Raw genomic sequence first — 19620 nt, 5'->3', positions numbered from 1 at the left:
ATTCTTGATGTCTTTTATTTTATAATATTAAATTAAGCGCTATTAATTTCAGTCCTTTTGTCACTATTCGTTCACATTTTTTTATTTAACGAAATTGCATCAGTACTAGCATGAAAGTACTAGCACGAAAGCACTAGCAATGCTGATCTCACTTTGTATTCGTTCACTAAACAAACACTCAAAAACAGTCTCCCTGTTGTCACCCAACCCATGGCGGGCCCAGAGATCAAAAATTGCCAAGATGTCCTCTCTTAGCTACACATTCTTAGTTCAATTTAAATCACCCCATAATTTTATGAGCATGTAAATATTGATTGCTAGAGATAATAATACTGAAAATTAATCCATTATATAACATTTTTTTTCAAAAAGGGAGTTTGCCCCGGCCTCTGCATCAGAACGATGCATACGGCCATATTATTGATGATCAAACGGTCCAACATAAGTCTTGAGGTCTCAGAATAAGAAAAGAAGGCTCACAAAGAGCAAGAACGTAAAAACAGGATACCCACAACCGGCAGGCAAAACATAAGTTAGGAAGCTAGACACCTATCCTATTACATGACCGCCATCCAAACCGATTGAAGATAACCCGTGCTACCGTCTCCCATCGGATAGATCCAGTAACCAAATGCTCCCTGGCATCCGTGGAGTGAGTAGCGACCACATACTGATGAGTGTAGTGGCCCGGAAAAAAACCTGCAAGAAATGAATATTTGTTGTCCTATTAAAAACCAAGTTGTTTCTGCAGTTTCAAACTGCCCATAATAAAGCACATACTCCTACACGGATATGTCTCGTTGTTTCTGCATCAATCACATCTAGCCACGTCCCAAATAACATGTTGATAGAATTCGGAGGAGTAATATTAAAAGCTATGTGGACCGACCTCCATAATTTTTTTGCCAATGGGCAGTCAAGAAAGAGGTGTTTGATTGTTCCATTACTATCACAGAAACTATATCTTTTAGATCCAGTCCAGTTGCACTTTGCCAACTTGTCCTTAGTTAGAATGACTTGTTTGTGGACAAACCACATAAACACTTTGATTTTTAAAGGCACTTTGACTTTTCAAACATGTTTTGAATGAGGAATAGTGCTAGCGTTGATAATATCCAAATACATGGATTTAACCGAAAACTCACCATTCTTAGTAAGTCTCCAACGCAACTGATCGGGCACTTGAGAAAGGTGGACATCCATCAATCTTCTCACAAGATGGAGCCAAACTTCCCAACGGTTTCCCGCTAGCGTCCTCCTAAATTGAATATTAAGAGGATTGGACTGTAATACTGTTGCAACGTAAGTATCTCTTCGCTGAACAATATTATAGAGAGAAGGGTATTGGAGTGCAAGGGGCGTCTCCCCTAGCCATGTATCCTCCCAGAATCTTGCGAAAGTACCATTTCCAACTACAAATTTTGTCCTGTTAAAAAAGACTGCTTTCACTCTCATCAGTCCTTTCCAAAAAGGTGAATCAGTCGGCCTTACCGTCACCTGGGACAAGGTTTTGGATTGAAGGTACTTATTACACACAATCTGGGCCCATGTGGCATCCGTCTCTACAGATATCTTATACATCCACTTGCTACAAAAACATTGTTCTTCACCTCTAGATTTCAATGCCGAGACCCCCTTGATCTTTCGGCCTACAAATGATATCTCATTTAGCTAGTCTGTACATTCGCTTTAATTCATCGCTCTACCAAAAGAAGCGCCATCGATAGAAATCTAGCCTTTTCCGTACTCCAACTGGTACTTCAAAAAAACACAAGAGAAACATAGGCATACTTGTGAGAACCGAATTAATCAGAATCACTCATCCTTTGTATGACATAAGCTTGCCCTTCCAGCAGCTCAGTTTTTTTTCAAATCGATCTTCAATGCACTTTCACTCTTTGTTGGAAAGCTTGCGATGGTGGATTGGTATACCCAAATACGTAAAGGGTAAAGATCCCAATTTACACCCGAACAATTTCTTGTAAGCTTCTTGTTCTTCTTTAGCTCTTCCAAAGCAGAACAATTCACTTTTATGGAAGTTAATCTTTAACCCCGACAATTGTTCAAACAAACACAACAGAAGCTTCATTCTTGCTTTAGCCAAATCATGCTCCGTGAAGATGATAGTATCATCAGCGTACTGAAGGATAGACACTCCTCCGTCAACTAAATGCGGAACGAGGCCACCTATCTGGCCATCATCATTATCCCTTCCTATTAGGATTGTCAACATGTCGACCACTATGTTGAACATAATCGGTGACATCGGATCTCCTTGTCTCAGACCCTTGTGTGTCTGGAAGTAATGACCTATGTCATCACTCACTTTGATTCCAACACTCCCTTTTTGCGTTAAAGAATCTACCTAGTCCCTCCAGGACTGATCGAATCCTTTCATACGCAAGGCTTGCTGGAGAAATGACCATTTTACCTTATCGTACGCTTTCTCAAAATCCACTTTGAAAACCACCCCATCTAGTTTTTTTGTGTGAATTTCATGGAGCATTCATGTAGGACCACAACCCCTTCTAGGATGTTTCTGTCCGGCATAAAAGCAGTTTGAGACGGCTGCACCACAGAATGTGCAATCTGTGTAAGCCTATTAGTCCCAACTTTAGTGAAAATTTTAAAGCTGACATTAAGAAGACAAATCGGCCTGAGTTGCTCAATCCCACGGCCTCTGTTTACTTAGGAAGCAAAGTAACCGTTCTGAAGTTCAAGTGAAACAACTGCAACTGTCTCGAGAATAGATCCTGGAACATCGGGAGCAAGTCCCCCTTGATGATGTGCCAGCACCTTTTATAAAACTCCGCCAGAAAACCATCCGGTCCTAAAGCTTTATTATTCTTCATTTGTGAAATTTCTTCAAACACCTCTTTCTTCGAAAATGGGGCTGTCAAAATATCGTTCTCTTCCACTGCTATTTGAGGAACATCATCAACCCTGGACTCATCCAAGGATACAAAATTATCCTCAGGAGACCCAAACAACTGCTTATAGTAATTGGTGATGTATAATTTTAGGTTCTCCTGTCCTAAAATCGTCCCTTCATCTTGCTCAAGCTAAAAGATTATGTTCTTTCGATGCTTGCCACTCGCAATCATATGGAAGAATTGTGTGTTATCATCCCCTTGGACGATTTTGCGAATTTTATCTCGTAGTGCCCACTTCAATTCCTCCTCACAAAGCAGTTCTTTCAATCTTATTTCCGCCTCCACTTTAGTTTCCAACTCTCTGGTATCTAGAATGGAGGACTCGACTTTTAAATCGAGGGATTGAGTAAGTAAAAGGAGCATGTCCTTCTCAGCCTTATATATCCCACTCAAGTGTTTGGCCCAGCCACGTAAGAATTGTCTTAGATACCTAATCTTATTCTGCCATCTCTCACCATTCGATCTCCCTCCTGAATCTTTAGCCCATTCTCTTACTATTAGATCCAGAAACCCTTCTCTTTCAAACCAGCTAATTCGAAAGAAAAAGTATTCTTGTTCCCCACATGAGTTGCCTCTCCCGAGTCAACCAATAAAGGGGTATGGCTGGAGATCGCGCGAGAGAGCGCTTGGACCATCACAAGGGGAAACTTTTGCTCCCATTCGACGCTAGCTAGGACCCGATCTAGTTTCTCAAACGTCGATATTGGTAGCGTATTGGCCCAAGTGAATTTCTACCAGAAAGCTCAATCTCTCTAAGATCCAAGCTTTAAATGATTGTATTAAACATAAACGACCATCTGCCGTCCAATTTATTATTGTTCTTTTCCTCCCGCCTATGGATAATGTTAAAATCACCCCCAACCAGAATTGGGAGCTGCTCGCTACCACAAATACGGACAAAATCTGCCAAAAAGTCTGGTTTGAGCTCAGGCTTCGCGGCGCCATACACCGCCACCAATGCCCAATTAAACCCATCGGCCTTCGACCGGACCCGAAACTTAACCGAAAAATCTCCCATGACTACGTTCCGGACTTCCAACGACTCGCATTTAACCCCAAGTAAAATCCCACCGGATCTTCCTCTTGGAGGTAAGCAATGCCAATCAAAATTAACCCCTCCCAAAAGAGTACTAAGAAACTGGGGGATAAAATTGTCCCTTCCAGTTTTGGAGAGGGTGATAAAATCCAACTTGTGTTCTATAGAAGCATCCGCTAGAAACCTTCTTTTAGCCAAGTCTGTAAGACCTCTGCTATTGCAAAATATTCCTTTCATATTTCATTATGAAATTTTTTAGTGGTCCGGATCCTAGCACTTCGCATAGCCGAAGCTGGATAAATCATTCGTTTCTATCTGTGTTTAGGCTTGTGTTGGTCCTCTACCCGGTCCTCACAACCGAACTCAGTGGATCTATCCACCTGAGAATCTGCAAGCATGGAAACCCTTGGGGAAGTAGAATACTCATCCTCCTCAGTCTCAGGAAGTAGGGTGCAAGATCCGCACAAAAGCTATCCAGCACATTGACTCCCAACGCATCTATATCCGAATCGTTCATAGGTTTGACATCCGCTAGGTTTTGAATCATTTCTAAAGGGCACTCCGCTTCAAGATCCAGGATATCATTAATGGATTTAGAAACTTCACTATCATTACTACCTAGTGATACTCCCAACTGATTTGCATTATGAATAATCTCATCATTAGAAAAATACAAAATAGAATTGGAGATGTTGACTGACATACCAGTAGTGACCTCAATGTCAAGAAGCTTGGCCGCCCACATGGCGCATTGTAGCTGCATGTCATCAACATCCGGCTGATCCTGGAGTCGATAGCTCATCCGTCGACCTTCGGATACAGGATCCGGAATCCCTCCAAAAGCGATGATGTCATCCCGCGTGACCCCGTTCAGGGTAAGGCCTCCTGCCCGGCCCCCAAGAGGGCTCAACTGCGCCAAAACAGCCGGGGTGCTGCCCTGCATCGCCGGCAGGACCGGCGAAGCACCCCCAGCTAACGCCGACTCGGGGCCCGACTCGCCCAGCGACCTCGGCCTGGGTTCGCAGCTAGTGGCCGCCGCAGAAGCCGCCCCCTCCGGGGGCGCCAAGGGAGAGATGGGGGCGGAGGCCACCTGCCCAAGCCCCTCTCCCGATCCGGCCAGGTCACTGACACACGGCACGACAGCAGCCGTGCAAGGCGCCTCCGGGCTCCTCGTCAACAGAGAAGCAACAGTCTGAGCCTGACCAGCGGGGGTATGGGGGCCGCCCGCCCATGATCCTCCCCACTCTCAAAGCCAATCTCAGCAACCTGAGCAAGCACTACCGCAGAAACCGCAGGGATCGGTGCATACTCCACTGCGGACACTACATGAACCAACGCCTCCGAGCAACCACCTACGGATGCGTCAAGAACCGAGAAATCAAGCGGAGGAAGAGAATGCTCAAACTTATCATCACCATCCACCCAATCGCTCCACAGTCTAGGAGGAGCCGAAGTAGGCTGTAATGATCCAAATCTCAGCAAGTTCGTGGGCGCAGAAGTAGGTGGTGCGGTACCTTTCCCGAGCGCCACGAGGCGGTGTTAGAACCCGGAGCGTTGGACATATCTCGTCCATAATCATCCTCTCGCAGCTCCTTGTTGCCCAAGCCATCATTCTTATTGATCATATTAACATCATGCCCAGTCATAGCCTCAGTGAATAGATAAGTGTCCTCAAACTCAATCTCAAGATTGTAAATCATGTCGGCATGTGTCCACTTAACCACATCCGGTACGAACTCGATGTCCAGAACAATCACAAGCAACCTCGCCACCCCGTTATCTCGGGTAAAGGGCATGTCCATCCGCTCGGTCTTCCCAACAAGTATCCCCAAGCTGGCCGCAACACGAACATCATTCAAAGGCTTAGACTGCCCCCCAAAAAACATAACCAGACCTGAGTAAGAGGCTTGCCCTTCAGCTCAACCTTTTTCCACTCGTCAAACTCGAGGATACACTCTGTGCCCGGCACACTGCACATCCCAAAACTCAGAAGCCTCTCCAAGTCCTCGGCTGATGGAAACTCAACCTTATACCGATTAGCCTCGAGTCTAATAAGCTCCCACTGAAAGTTACCTGGAGCCAGCTCATTCAGCCTCTTTAGGACCTGTGCCTCAGACAGGTCACCTTTAGTCACTCTGAACACCCTAGTGGTCGCGCTCCGGGGCGCCTCTGTGATAGCCATCGCACAAGGAGACTCAAAAATCAACTCGGCACAGCACACTCCATAGATGGTAACTCTTGGCAACGGTTCATGCAATAACGGGCACTCCCGCATAGCGTGCACCGGCTTGAGGCAAGTGTCACATAGCTCAGTAACACACTCAGCAATAAAATGCCCCGCTCACCACATCGATAACACAACATCTTTTCCTTTTTACGGGCCCACTTGGTAGCTCTGTCTCCCTCTCGATCATCGGCCACTCTGACAGTACCCGTCGCACTAGGCTCAGCCTCGGGCACCGTCGTAGTTGCCAACGCTGTCACCGCTGCCATGACCTGACCGGACAACGCTGGCGTCTGTACGAAAGCAACCCCCTCAGAAGAATCCACCGGCTCAGCAACCTCAAAAATGGTAGCGGTAGTCGGCGGAGGCTGACGATGGCGGTTCCTGCCTTCGTGGCCACCACGATGGCCTCGGAACCCACCTCTCTGCCTATAATCCGGGCCAGATGCCCCCTCAACAAAACCACCCGGAGGACCATAGAACGGCCGATCCGTCAACCCATCACTTTGCCAAGCGTAACTACGCCCGCCGCCCGCCGCCGACGAGCCTCGATGCTGGCCTTCACCATACGCATTGTAGCCGTCATCACCCCATTGTCCACGGGGAGGACCACGGCCGCCATGCGAGGCCTCTCTGCCTCGGTTCACCGGGAAATAGTGCTGTCCACCATCGCCTCCCCTTTGCGCCGGTGTCGCAGCTCTTGCCTCGGGCGGCTGCCCCACATTGAGCTGCTGGGTGGGCGGCTGCTACGTGAGTCCCACCCTGCTCTGTGGCGGAGGCGATGCCGCGGTGCCGCGCTGGGCAACATCGGCACAACCCTAGGTTTCGGCGGTGCGGGCTTGGGAGGAGGGCCAGCGCCCCATCTTGCCATGGCTACTGGAGCCCGAACCCGCGCAGCTCTCCTGCACGCTCCCCTTGGGAATCCCGGGACGGCGATCCGACGAACCCTAGCTGCCTCCGACGAACGGTATAAGCGCCTCATGATAGCAGGACTAGTCCAATCTCTCGTCGACTCGATCACATGCACATCGATGCCCTTGCCTTCACACCGACCGGCCTCCTGGCTAGGGACCTGAGCCTCATACCCAGTCCTCGCCAGGCCCGATTCGACTTCGCAAAACACCGGCCCAACATAACCCAACAACTCGTTCAAACGACGCGCCTGTTCGGCCGCGATCCCGATCGCCGGGATTTCCTGCACTGGCGTCGCGGTCGCCGCTGGTGCCAGCCCCGCCTCCGCCCGACGACCCTTCTTCCTCCTCACAACCATGTTCCAAGACTCCGGACGGATCAAATCAAACAAAGTTAGGTCAGGTAGACGTACCTTGTGGAGGGGCCCCTTCCATGGCCTGATCGCCGATGCTGCCATTCTCCGATGAACAACTCGCCGGATCATCTCCTTCTTCTCCCCCGCGTGTAGTCCTACCCTTGCCGGATCATCCAGGGGCAACACTTTGTCTATAGTCGATGCCACTTCGTCCTCGTCGTAGCTATAATGAAAAAACTCGCAGATCAAGTCGGACGGCGTCGGCGACGGTGGGGACTCCAGCGAGACCTCCTCCGCCTCCTCATCCGATTCATCAGCATCGTCGTCGACGAGCGCCCAGAAAGGGCCCCTGACTCGCCGTCGATCGCCGAGGGAGAGGGACGGAGCCCGTGCGGCGGTCGCCCCTGCAGTCGCCCCCCTCCCATCAGTCACACTTTCCCTAAAAATTGGGGGAGAATTTCACTTCCCGGGCCTCTGCACCAACTAGGGATGCATACGGCCACTTTAGTATCTGGATTCTGAACTCGTTTACGTCGTCGGACTTACGCTTTTCTCCCCTTATCATTTCCCGGCAGGTCATTCTTATCCATATTCCAGCTCGTCACTTTGACAAAAATCTTATCCATATTTGGTTCAGCTTTTCAAGTTGACAAAGATTGTCCGCGATTAGCAAGAGAATATCCGTGTTTCTATTGACGCTATCTTTATCATGTCGCCATTTACTACTCCTTTGTGTGGTGGTGGGATAGGGGAGCATCAAAGGATCTCCTAAATTGAGGGTTTGTACATCCACTCCCCCAATCAGTTGAGCTAGGCTCACTTCCCAGTCCATTATATAACATGTTCTTTTGTATTCTCTAAATGACATGGAATATAGATAGAAAGACAGTCTTGACAGTTTTATCAACCAATTTACATGCCCTAACGAAAATATACCAAGATAGCTCCAAACCAATAACAACAACCGGGCTGCATGACTCCAAGCTGAACATAGAAATGGCATGGCCCTTTTTTTAAGATCTTTGAGAAGAAATGGTGCATTATATGTAGGATGCGGCCTGTATCGCTAACTTCAGAATGTACAATCGACTGACGGTCAAGCACATCAAATTAAAACTCGACATATTTAGGGTGTTAATCATGGGTTAATCAGCTTTAGTTGGCCGACGACACTAGTGGATCCATCTGCTCGAGGGCCATGGTACTATGGGAATATTAGCAGATTCAATATATTTCACTCAATTCCTCTGTAACATGGATTCTACATTCTACCGCACCGTGCTAAAGGCCTTGGTCCCACCGAAAGTAATTTTGCTTGGCTCCTCATCCATCAGAGAGGTACTCCCTCCGTCCGGAAATACTTGTCCTAAAAATTGATAAAATGGATGTATCTATAATTAAAATAAGTCTAGATACAACCATTTCGAGGACAAGTATTTCCGGACGAAGGGAGTATATGTGTTGATAGCCTAGGTTTTCAAACTGTGGTCTATGCCCATATGCAAGCAAGTTCATGAGTACGAGGCTCATCTATTCTTTTGTTGTCATAACTCGATGCACATGTTTCCTCAAAAAAAAAATCTCAAATACGTACAAGCATGCGTATCATTCATTAAAGAAGGAGGAAAGACTCCCCAAGTCATAATTACAAGAGTTATTTACATGCCGGATTCTCCGACACCACCCACACACTCAAGTCAGACTACACCCTGCGTCTCCTCCTCCCACCATACTACCTGTGGGGAATATGGAGGAACGGGTCGGGGTCTTGAACTCCTACCATGTGAGGAACCCACGCTATTGTGAGAAAATTGGCAGTTAGCCATCATCACAAGTGCAAGACTTTTTCTTTACCCTGTGGCCGTAGAACAATTGTTCTACAGTATATTTCATGAATTAAATACAAATGTGAGGCATTAGTGATCTATTTGGTGTTCATGCTAGTTTCTTGGTAGATTTTGGAATGAAGTGCGATGCTCGGCCTTTTGCACCATCTCCACCTTGCCGGGGTGCTATTCGAAATTAAGACTGAGGTGGTTCTTTGAACGTTAAACAGAAAATCAAACCACGATGCCCGTACTCAAAATGATGGTTTAGCTCCTTATACTATTCACATATGTTTAAGCAGTGGCGGACCAAGAAATAAAATGCAGGGTGTGCACACTTCAAAAAATCAATGTATATTTTCATTGGCTTGAATGGGCCTTAAAAATCAACTAATTATTAGATGGTAAAAGAACATTTTCCAAAATTCTGGGTGTGCCATGGCACACATGGCACACCCCCTAGATATGCCACTGTGTTTAAGAAAGGCATACGTAGAATGTTACCGCGCATGATTTTTTTTTTGATGCAAAGTTCACTTATATAATAAATTGTACATAATGTATTGTGGTGTTACAAATGATTTCATGCTTTTATGTTTTTCAGTTTAAACACACTAAATTATGTGCATGTGCATGGCATGTAATGTAGTGTCTCCGCCACTGGATAGGCGTACGTGCATCTAGGTGTTTGATATACGCTACACAAAGAAAGAAAGAAAGAAAGAAAGAAAAGAACTACTCCAACTACGCAGCCGTACAGGATATCAGAATCACGGCCGGGATCCCGGACGAAACAGAGGGTCCAAAACGAAAAGCACACACTTCCCCTGCCATGCGCCCCTTTATAACCCGCGCTCCTCTCCCCGGCAGACTCCACAACCTCCTCCTTCCTCCCAACCAACCCAGCAACAGGGAAGGAGCTAAACGGCAACCAACCGAGCCAGGAAATGGAGGACTTCTACTACTTCCCCAGCTCCTTGGAGACCTCTGAAATTGTCCACAGAGGGTTCCTCCCCGTCGTGCACTCCTCCCCCCGCAACCGGGGCTCTGCGTCGCCGAGGCCCCGGCGCGGGTTCCGTGACGACGCCAGCGAGCTCGGCCACCACTACCTCGATGCCTGCTTCCGGTGCGGGCGGACACTCGCTGGAAACAAGGACATCTTCATGTACAGGTAAACATCTTTACGCCGTCATGCGCTGGGTTTGACTGTGATGGTGGCATGTGTAAACGTGATTCTTTGCTGGCGCAGAGGCGACACCCCGTTCTGCAGCGAGGAGTGCCGGCAGCAGCAGATCGACACCGACGAGGCGGCGGAGAAGAGATCCAAGAACTCCGCGGCCGCGACGACGACAGAGCAGCAGTCGCAGCGGCAGAGCTCGCACAGAGTGCCCGTCTGGGCTCGGTAGAAGCATCCATCGATCGATCTATCAAATGGCCTAATATGCTCGATCTACTCTCCACCCATACAAACTTCAGGATTGTGGATATATGCGGACCGACGTGATATGAGTAGCTTGAAGGAGCTGATTATATTCCCTATTGGGATACAGTTCTTGGAGGCAAAAGAAGATCGTCTCGTCTGGAACGCTCATTATATGTGTGATTAACATGCTTTCTTCCTTGTGTGCGATTCCCATGTAGTCCAAAATTTTGGCATGGAAGAAATAAGATCACCGAGGCTCCAATCCATGGCGATTGTGTCCGGTTTCATGTTGAAATGTTTTTTTTTTACTTCACTTACTAGTCCGTGTCACATGCATGAGGAATTTACAGGGAGTGGCAGTTTTGCAACGAGTAGCTGTACCACCAGGTTGACAAAATCCAACCATTATTCACTCTCATGTGTCACCAGGTCCAGACTGGAATTTATGGTTTTTTTTCCCTCAACGAACAGGCCGAAACTCATGGTCGTTGTATACGCACAGGAGGCCCGTATCATCTAATCGTATTATTCATGTCCACTGTACTAGTGTTGTTATTTATTCTATCTTATTTTATTGCGATCTTTGCGATGTTGTTAAGCTAACAGCCTAGCTGGCATACACACATATATGTGGATTTTCTGCGAAAGAATACTGAATACATACATGTCACTTCACGCGCTCCACGAGTTCAATTGAAAATATATACACTTCGTATCAGGATACGGAGAGTCAGAAGCACATAATTTCTCAACAATTGAGCTAAAAAGTAAGTACCTTATGATTGGACGGTTCAGAGGCACGACGAAAGAGACCGCAAGCCAGTGTGATTTGTACGGAGTCACACCTTCGGAGTCCGTAACATTGGTGAACTACACTTTACCGCGCCATCGGAGTACTTATCAAAGTGGACTTTGGAGTTAACAAACCGGCCAAAGTGCCAAACTTCACTCACAATATACTACTACTACTACTAAGCTTAACAAAACAACAAAACTGTTGGCTGGGCAGAGCAATTAGATTTTCATATGGTGAATGCTCGACAGTTGCAAACCATGTGGGCACATTGCACGCTCCGAGGGCGAGAGAATCGTTCTAGGCGGCCTCGGAGGCCCGTAAACAAAGAGCACACTTGCTAGTATTGGGAGTTCCTCCGGGCGCGAGATTCTTGACACGTTACGATATCTAAGCACGCCGAATTATTTCCCAGTAGCAAGCAGAGGCAGGCTGCTAGTTGTTCGGGGGGCACACGCGAGGACTCGGCACACGCTCGCACATGTCGTGTTAACGTATAATGTATTGCGTAGTTTTTTTTTTATCAGATTGGTCTTTTGCTTGCATTGGCTAGAGTATGCACTTCTACATAATATCAAAACTAAGCGGTCTCAAGTCAGTTCAAGACTGGTTGCTCCTTCTCGTGGCCGTGAGTGCCAACAAATGCAGTCTACGAAAATGATAAAAAAAACTCATTAATTTGTTTACTTGTTTTTCTCTGCCTGGTATTGGTTTACTTGTTTTTTTCCAGAAAACTATAGGCAAATATTTTTCCATGACACAATGGGATGACCATGCAGGACAAATCTTGATGCAAAACAAATAGAACAAAAATAAGAATATGTTTTGGTTGTAAAGTATAGATTCTCTGTCATTTCTTAAAGTGTCAAAGTAGGTACATCCAAAAAGAAGAAACGAAGCACCCATCGAGCTCTCTCAGAGTTTAGCGACTCTCGGCCGTCGGATCTGTTTCCTGATGCGTTTTCGGTCGTCAAATCGAGCTCTCGAATCACCTGCGCCGTCGGATCGAGTGATTGCCCCTCAGCAATGAATAGTTCCACTCCCTGGCTAAAGATCCCGTGCCACCGCGGGTAATTCCCAGAGCCCGCCGAGGGCATTTCTGACATTTCGCCTGGGTGGGAAAATATCCAATACCAACAGGGTGGGACAGTGTGCGCCGGTCTCGAACCCTAGCCGCTACCCAATCCCCGCGGGCCTCTCTCCTCCACTCCCCATCGCGCCCCTCCCCTCCACTCCCGCAACCGACGACGAGCTCTCGCCCCCTCCCTCTTCGCCGAGCTTTCCACCGCCGCTGCTCTACCCTCTCCATCGCCGGGAGGAGTATGCAGGCCGCCGATCGTGTCACTTCTCCGCAACCGATACCGCCCCTTTCCTTCCAAGCCCGCGGAGATGACGGCGCTGGCGCTGGCGCTCGCGGTGGTCGGGTGCTGTGCTGCCCGACGGGCCGGCGGTTGCGTCGACCTGTGGCCAATGCCCGTGTCCGTCAGCAGCGGGGCCAGGTCGTCAGACAGGGATCTCTCGTCCCTCCCTCTTTAATCACCCCCGCCGCCACCTCGTAGTTCTGTCCCGTGGCAAACCCTAGCCACTGCAGGTCCGCGGTGTGGCTGCTTGGTGGCCGTCGGCGTTGCTGGCCAGGCTCCACCTTCGCCTCCCTCCACCCTCTTCCATGTCTGGGCGTGCCACATGGGGGAGCTCGCGGACCTCAACGACGGCGACCTAGGAGGCTCCTTCCCGACGTGTTGTAGGACCTAGACGGCCAAGGTGCGCCCTCTTCCTTCCTTTCCCATCCTGCAAGTCCATAGCTTGCAGCAATGTCAATGCTAACTACTCTCCTCTCATGTGCCGCTGCTTCCTTGGGTAGATCCGACCTGTTCCGCACCTGACCATGGGGAGGGGAATGAGGCAGAGGGAGGGTACGATGGGGTGGACGAGGAGCTGTATTTTAGGCGCCGTGTTCTAGTATGGGGTGCGTGTTTGATAGGGTGTCAAAAGTTGAATTTTACTTCTTCAGGTCTCTGCATTTTTTTAGGAGCCCTAGAATGTTGATTACCTTGTGGACATGAACTGGTAGTTTGAATATTTTGGTGACCATTCATGCTTGATGCTTGTGTACCTTTCATAGGCAAGGAGCTGCAACAGAGCAATGAAGGGTGTTGGAGTGGTTGAGGATTCATGTGACGCTATATTTTAGGTTGTGATGAGCATGGACACCACCCACTTTGGGTACATTTTCTGTTGTTTTGACAAATGAACTCATCGATTGTGTGCTCCTACTCTTTTTCTCTTGTTATTTAAGGTGGGACTGCAACTTCCACTGTTGTGGTAGCCTGGTGGAGGAGGTCGTCGACCACACCACAATACTGTATATAGGCTACAACTGGATTGGTTTTCAGCGTATGTTTTATTTTGTTAGAATCTTCCTTCTTTCTGTGCTGCATGAGTGTGAAACCATTGAAAAGATGTAATCTACAAAACATCTCTCTATGATTTACAAATACATGTCATTATCCTATATTCTTAACAGATGCCTACCCACTTTGTTGTGCAGCTGATACATGTAACTGTTATATAGGGGAACACAGCCTAGTAGAACTTTAACATTTTCTGATATTATGCCTTTAGAACATATATTTATTACAATTTTTTCATCACCAAACCATATCTCAGTTTGGTGAATTTCAGCCATTTATTTAATTACTGAAGTCATGTCTTTGATGAACATCTTAACAGGTTTTCTTGGCTTTGTGATCTTTGTTACGTACGATATTGGCAGTGTAATGACGATGGAAGTTATGGTTGGTGTTCTTGTAGTTTTCACATCTCATCATGACTACATGTACTCGAGTTATGTTTACCTGTTTTCATGAGTCTTATTGATGACTGCATCTTGTAATTTTCATCTACAGTTGTGCTATTTCAATCCAAAGCTCCCAAGCTGCAGGTACTGATTTCCATCCTAGCTCCATGCAATGACTCAATGGTCGACTCTTTTCAGTTTCTGGCTACTTCTAAAGTCCGGTCTTCTCCATAGAACTAATCAAAGATCAAATCACATGCTTTGATTAGGTAGGAGCAAGTGGAAGGAGTACCTGGATGCTCTCGATCGTGCTCTCAGATTTCTCTCTCTCTCTCTCTCTCTCAAGGTTCTAATCCATTTTTCTGAGCTCATGCCAATATTTTAGTTTTAGTTTTAGTTTGTTTGCTTGCTTGCTTCAGTTTGGTGTCTAATTGCAGGTCTAATTGATATATAAGACATGTTTAGAACCTTTGAGAATGATGGCTAAAACAACTAAGTAAATACATATATTTAGTAAAGGTTGTATACATATTAATGGCTAGCTGTATAAGCATAACTCAGTAAGGGATTGTTTATTTTCTCACTGGGAATGCTACTTGCTAGCGTATACATTTATTTGTTGATTCTAACAAGATGCAACGCTATATCGATGATACATTAAGCACCACCGGAAGTTTTGAAATGTCCATTGTTGCCCTTGCATAGTTGGCTGGCTTAGGTATATAAATTAGAATCAAACTAAACTATAATAATTTCAAGATCATGATTAGGCATTCACATGAGAACTGATCAGTCAAATGGTTGTACATGCTTCAAATGTGTTCAGCTTTAGGACATTTACTATAACAGGATGTGACAAATGGAAAACATCTGTAGATATACATGTTAGTTACACGAGTGCATGACTGCTAGCAAGTGTGATTGGATGATGTCTAGGAGGTGTGTGCACTAGGGTACTATTGTTTTATCGTAGGTGGCATGTTCTAAAATCAAACACTAAACAATCGGTGGAATATTTTTAAATCCTGTGTGTTTTTGTGATTTCTAATATGTGAATCCATTCATGCACAATCTCGTTGTACAACGTTCATAGTTTGCGGTGTCCTGCATATTACCGGATCCTCATTATAAAATGTTGATGGTGAGTGATGTACTGTCCTCTACATGACTAAGTAATGATGCATTCAGTTGGAAGGTTCTGATAAGTCAAGGACAATTTGAAACCTATTTATCTACCAAAATACAATATATTTGGAAAAAGATGAATTGTCCTGATCCGGGAAATCGGTTATGTGATGATTTCTAGCTTCGGAGTGGCTATGGAGAGGAGGATGCCTGCGACGGCCTTGATGCCTGCTGCAGCGAGTACGACCACTGCATCAAAAAGAAACGTACTAATAAGCTACTTACATATTCGTAGCTTTTGAAAGAACTACTGACTAGACCGGTCAACACAGGCTAGGATGTAAAGGATAGACGATATATGGAAACTTCGGGCAAGTACATTATAATTCTCATAAAAGACCATACTTTCTATAATCATGAATGTTTAATGTTTTGTTCACAATCTCTCCATTGTCTAAGTGTGTCTACTTCATCTCTGACACAATATGTTATCTTATAATTCAGTGTGAAATGTTGAACATTATTTCACTAAAGTAAATGATGGTATGTTACCCATTAAGAGGTTGACTATGTATATCAAATCCTTTCAGAGAATTTGTTTATTTTATGATGGGCATTGGGATGACAGCTGTTGTTGCTGAGTGTTGTAGTTGTATAATTGATTTAGTAGTAACTTAACTGGTAATGGATCTTTAGAGGTAGCTTGCACCCACCTCTTACCTATGCTACTCATTAGTAATACTTTTCATGCTTTGGTGTCACTGATGAACCACAATGATTGTTTTTGTATCATCAAATCAACAAGGACAAAATCGTTGCCTATACATCCCCAAAAAACAGGGCCTATTTGCATTACATGGTTTTGCTGCCTCTTATGAAATTGCATTGGCCATGTTAAATGGAAAATTGATCTCGACCACTCTTTTAAGTGTATATTTTCAATTTCAGATTTTCTTTGTATTACTCCTACAAAAACTCGATGAGTTTTTTCCAATGAGCCTGACATGTTGTTTAATAATTGTTATAGCTTCATAACTTACCCTTATGCTATTCTCCTTTTCTTATGCCAGCTAATCAGTGAGGATATATATAAAAAGGACACCACCAATAGCATAGCACCCTACTGCTGCAATTACATTTATGTATAAATTCTATGCTAATTTTAGGTTCTTCCCTTATGGCCTTTCCTCTAATCATATGAGGTTCAAAGAGATGAGGTTGATTTTAGTTCTATATAGTTTAATGTATTTATCCAATTAAAGCGCCCTACTGTTGCCAGCCTGCCATTATATGTAGATGTGGGTATGAAATCTATGCTAACTCTGGGTCCAGGGTGATAATGCAAGTACCTCCTTAAACCTAATTAGGCATGAACCCATGTCAATGCAATATAGATTGTTTGCTTTGGTAAGGCCCTGATACTATTTACAACTACAAAATTAAGCTTGACTTTGTTTCTGTAAGATGATTGTCCTATACAAAGCTACCCTGTTTTGTGATCTACATTTTGTATTTACATTTTCCATAAGGTGATGATGACATGGCTATCCATGTACAGCAACATGCGAGAAGCGAAGATGAACCATCCAAAGGGATTTATGGTGGATGACCACCAGGTACGAGAGAGTGCAAGACGCAACCACCACCAGGTACCAGAGGGCGCCATCCAGGATGTCGTCGTACTAATTGCCGATTACCTATAGGTCCATCTCTCCCCCTCTCTCGGATTTTAAGCTCAATTCTCTCTCATTTTGCCGAATGGAAGTGTCCTGAAAGCCAATCAACTGAATGTGTTGCTATATGCCAGTGCCATGATAATTAAGCTGCCTGTAGCAGATCTTTTTTTTCATTCAAATGTGAAAGGTCGAGAAGAGATGTCTAGAGGGGAGGGGGTGATTAGACACTTCAAAAAGTAAAGGTAGAAGTTTTTATGATTTTCAAGTTGAGGTTGAAGATTAGCACAAATTTAAACATTCCCAACACAATTCAAGCGTGGATGGCAAGTGTCGGATTTCGGGTTCCGCCAGACCCTTAAGGTTCAAACTCTGGGGTGCGCGCGGAGATCTCTCCTCTACCAACTCACGTCCCAAAGCTCCGCAAGGAATCTAAGCAAGAAAGATGAACAACACAAGGGACGCAAGGTTTATACTGGTTCAGGCCACCATTGTGGTGTAATACCCTACTCCAGTGTGTGGTGTTGTGGATTGCCTCAGGGGCTAATGATGAATAATACAAGGGAAGAACAACCTCGCGAGGGATGTTCTTGTGGTGGTGTTCTCTCTTGGGGAGGATTGGATCCGGATTCCTTGGCTCTAGATGAGATCGTCCTTTTCTACTGTGGTGGCTAGCCCTATTTATAGAGCGAGGCCCTGGTCCTCTTCCCAAATATTGAGCGGGAAGGGCGCCAACAATTGTCCATTTTGAAGGGGAACATCTAGTACACTTATCCTGACTAAAGTTGGTCCTCGCCTGCTAAAGACTCTGACGATGACGCCGTCTTGGGATCCACGGTGACCTCCGTCCTACCGCTCTGCTGGTCTTGGTCTTGTTGCACCGGAATGGTAGCCTTTGCCTGATACCTCGGCCTGTGCTTGCCCCCTTTGCACCAAAGAGGAAACAAGGACACTGCACAGGCCGGCGCCCCGCCTGGCGCCCACCTGGCTTGGGTCGTCATGGCTTGCATCACGGGCACCTCGCGAGGTACCCCTGCCTTGATCTCTCCGCCTCCTCGCGAGCCTTCCTGACGAGGCTGCTCCTGAGGAAGCTTCCTGTTGTCCGCCCCGCGAGGCTTGGCCCCTCGTGAGGGTCTTGAGCTTGAGTTGATGAAGATGGACCGTACTGGGCCACGGCTTGAGCCACGCCGTAGGCCGCAGGCAGGCAAGTCTAGGGACCACCGTTCCCAGAATGCCGACAGTAGCCCCCGGGCCCAAGGCGCGTCCGGACTTGGCTTAGCAGAGAAGCAAAGGGGCAAGTGTGAAGCGCCACAGACCCCAACAGCCTGGGGCCTTGGGCGCCGCGTGGCGGTTGATTGGACGTGGGCGTCTCTGTTTCCCCACGCCCCTCATTATGCGCCCGGCTAGGCGGACCCGTGGTTGCACACAGCCATTCCATTTTCGCCGTTCGCGCGTCCCCTGTCCTTCCTTCTTCCTTGAGCTCCAACCTCCACCTCCAATCCAACTCGAACTCTCCCCCCTTCCCATCGCCATGGTGCCAACGAAGAAGGAAATGGGGAAGAATCCCGCGCCTCCGCCTCGCTCGCCGCCGGCAGCGGCTCCCGCCGTCGATCGGTCAATCATACTCAACCCAGAAGCCTTGAACAAGGTCCGCTCTGCTCTTGCCTCCATCTTCAATGAGTGCGGGAGAATGACGGTCTGGCCTGCATCTCACTCCTCCTTCAACAGGGTCGTCATGGAGGTCCGATTCTTCGCTGATTCCCTGTGGGCGGGTCTGGTTCCCCCCTTTTCTGCTTTCTTCAATGCTGTGCTCTCCCATTATCAGATCCACATGATGCACTTGGGTCCTGAATCCATTACTCTCCTTGCCGTTTTCGCCTTTGTTTGCGAGGCCATGGTGGGCAATCCTCCTTCCGTTGCCCTCCTGCGCCACTTCTTCTCTTTGCGCCTGAGCGACCCCACTCAATGCTCGGGGTGTGTGAGCTTTCTCGCTGTGCTAGAGACGGCTGCTTCGGGGATCGATTTCAGCCTTCCTCCTCCTACGGTTGGGTTCCGAGAGCGGTGGTTGTATGTGGATGTCGGAGTGCCCAGCTCCTGCTCTCGCACCCAACCTCGCCCGCTGTCCCCAACTCAGGGTGGGGTCATGAGGCGCTCACGAGCCCCCGGCTCGCCTTCATTTGGCATCGCTTCCAGAGTTTGAGGGCGCTCGATGTGACGACGCCCAAGGTGGTGAAGGAGTTCCTTCAACGTCGCATTGCTCCTCTCCAGCGCCATTCCCGCCGGATGTGGGCCTTTGCGGGGCATGAAGACTGCATGAGGCTCCAGGATGAAGATCTGGCGCCCGAAGCGCTGAGGATACTGCTCAGGGTCCTGACTGGCGATCCTTCCCCAGGCAGCCTTCGGGACGGGGCTGCCCTCTTGTATCTTTGCTCGGGTAAGGCCGACTTTGTGAAGCAGATGCCCAGTTTCGACGAATGGGGGCTGTGACCAGTCGGACTCACGGGGCCCTGCGAGAACCCAATT

At 47.2% G+C, this 19620-nt stretch overlaps 1 protein-coding gene across 1 annotated transcript; it reads left to right on the top strand.

Annotated features, from left to right (window-relative positions):
* The first annotated feature begins 10171 nt into the window (after positions 1-10171).
* LOC119324307 (FCS-Like Zinc finger 2-like) lies at positions 10172-10975 on the top strand. The gene is made up of 2 exons (XM_037598086.1): positions 10172-10457; positions 10536-10975. Exons 1-2 carry the CDS (start codon positions 10234-10236, stop codon positions 10690-10692), a joined length of 381 nt encoding a protein of 126 aa, XP_037453983.1. The 5' UTR covers positions 10172-10233; the 3' UTR covers positions 10693-10975.
* The last annotated feature ends 8645 nt before the right edge of the window (positions 10976-19620 follow it).

The sequence above is a fragment of the Triticum dicoccoides genome, chromosome 6B (assembly GCF_002162155.2).
Source record: "Triticum dicoccoides isolate Atlit2015 ecotype Zavitan chromosome 6B, WEW_v2.0, whole genome shotgun sequence".
Lineage (NCBI taxonomy): Eukaryota > Viridiplantae > Streptophyta > Magnoliopsida > Poales > Poaceae > Triticum > Triticum dicoccoides.
This window is presented reverse-complemented; position numbering and strand designations above follow the sequence as displayed.

What these genes read in the sequence shown, in the direction of transcription:
- LOC119324307 (XM_037598086.1), top strand. Translation starts at nt 10,234, where the DNA reads ATGGAGGACTTCTACTACTTCCCCAGCTCCTTGGAGACCTCTGAAATT. An exon ending in AAGGACATCTTCATGTACAG is followed by an intron (nt 10,458 to 10,535) that starts GTAAACATCTTT and finishes TTGCTGGCGCAG; the next exon opens with AGGCGACACCCCGTTCTGCA.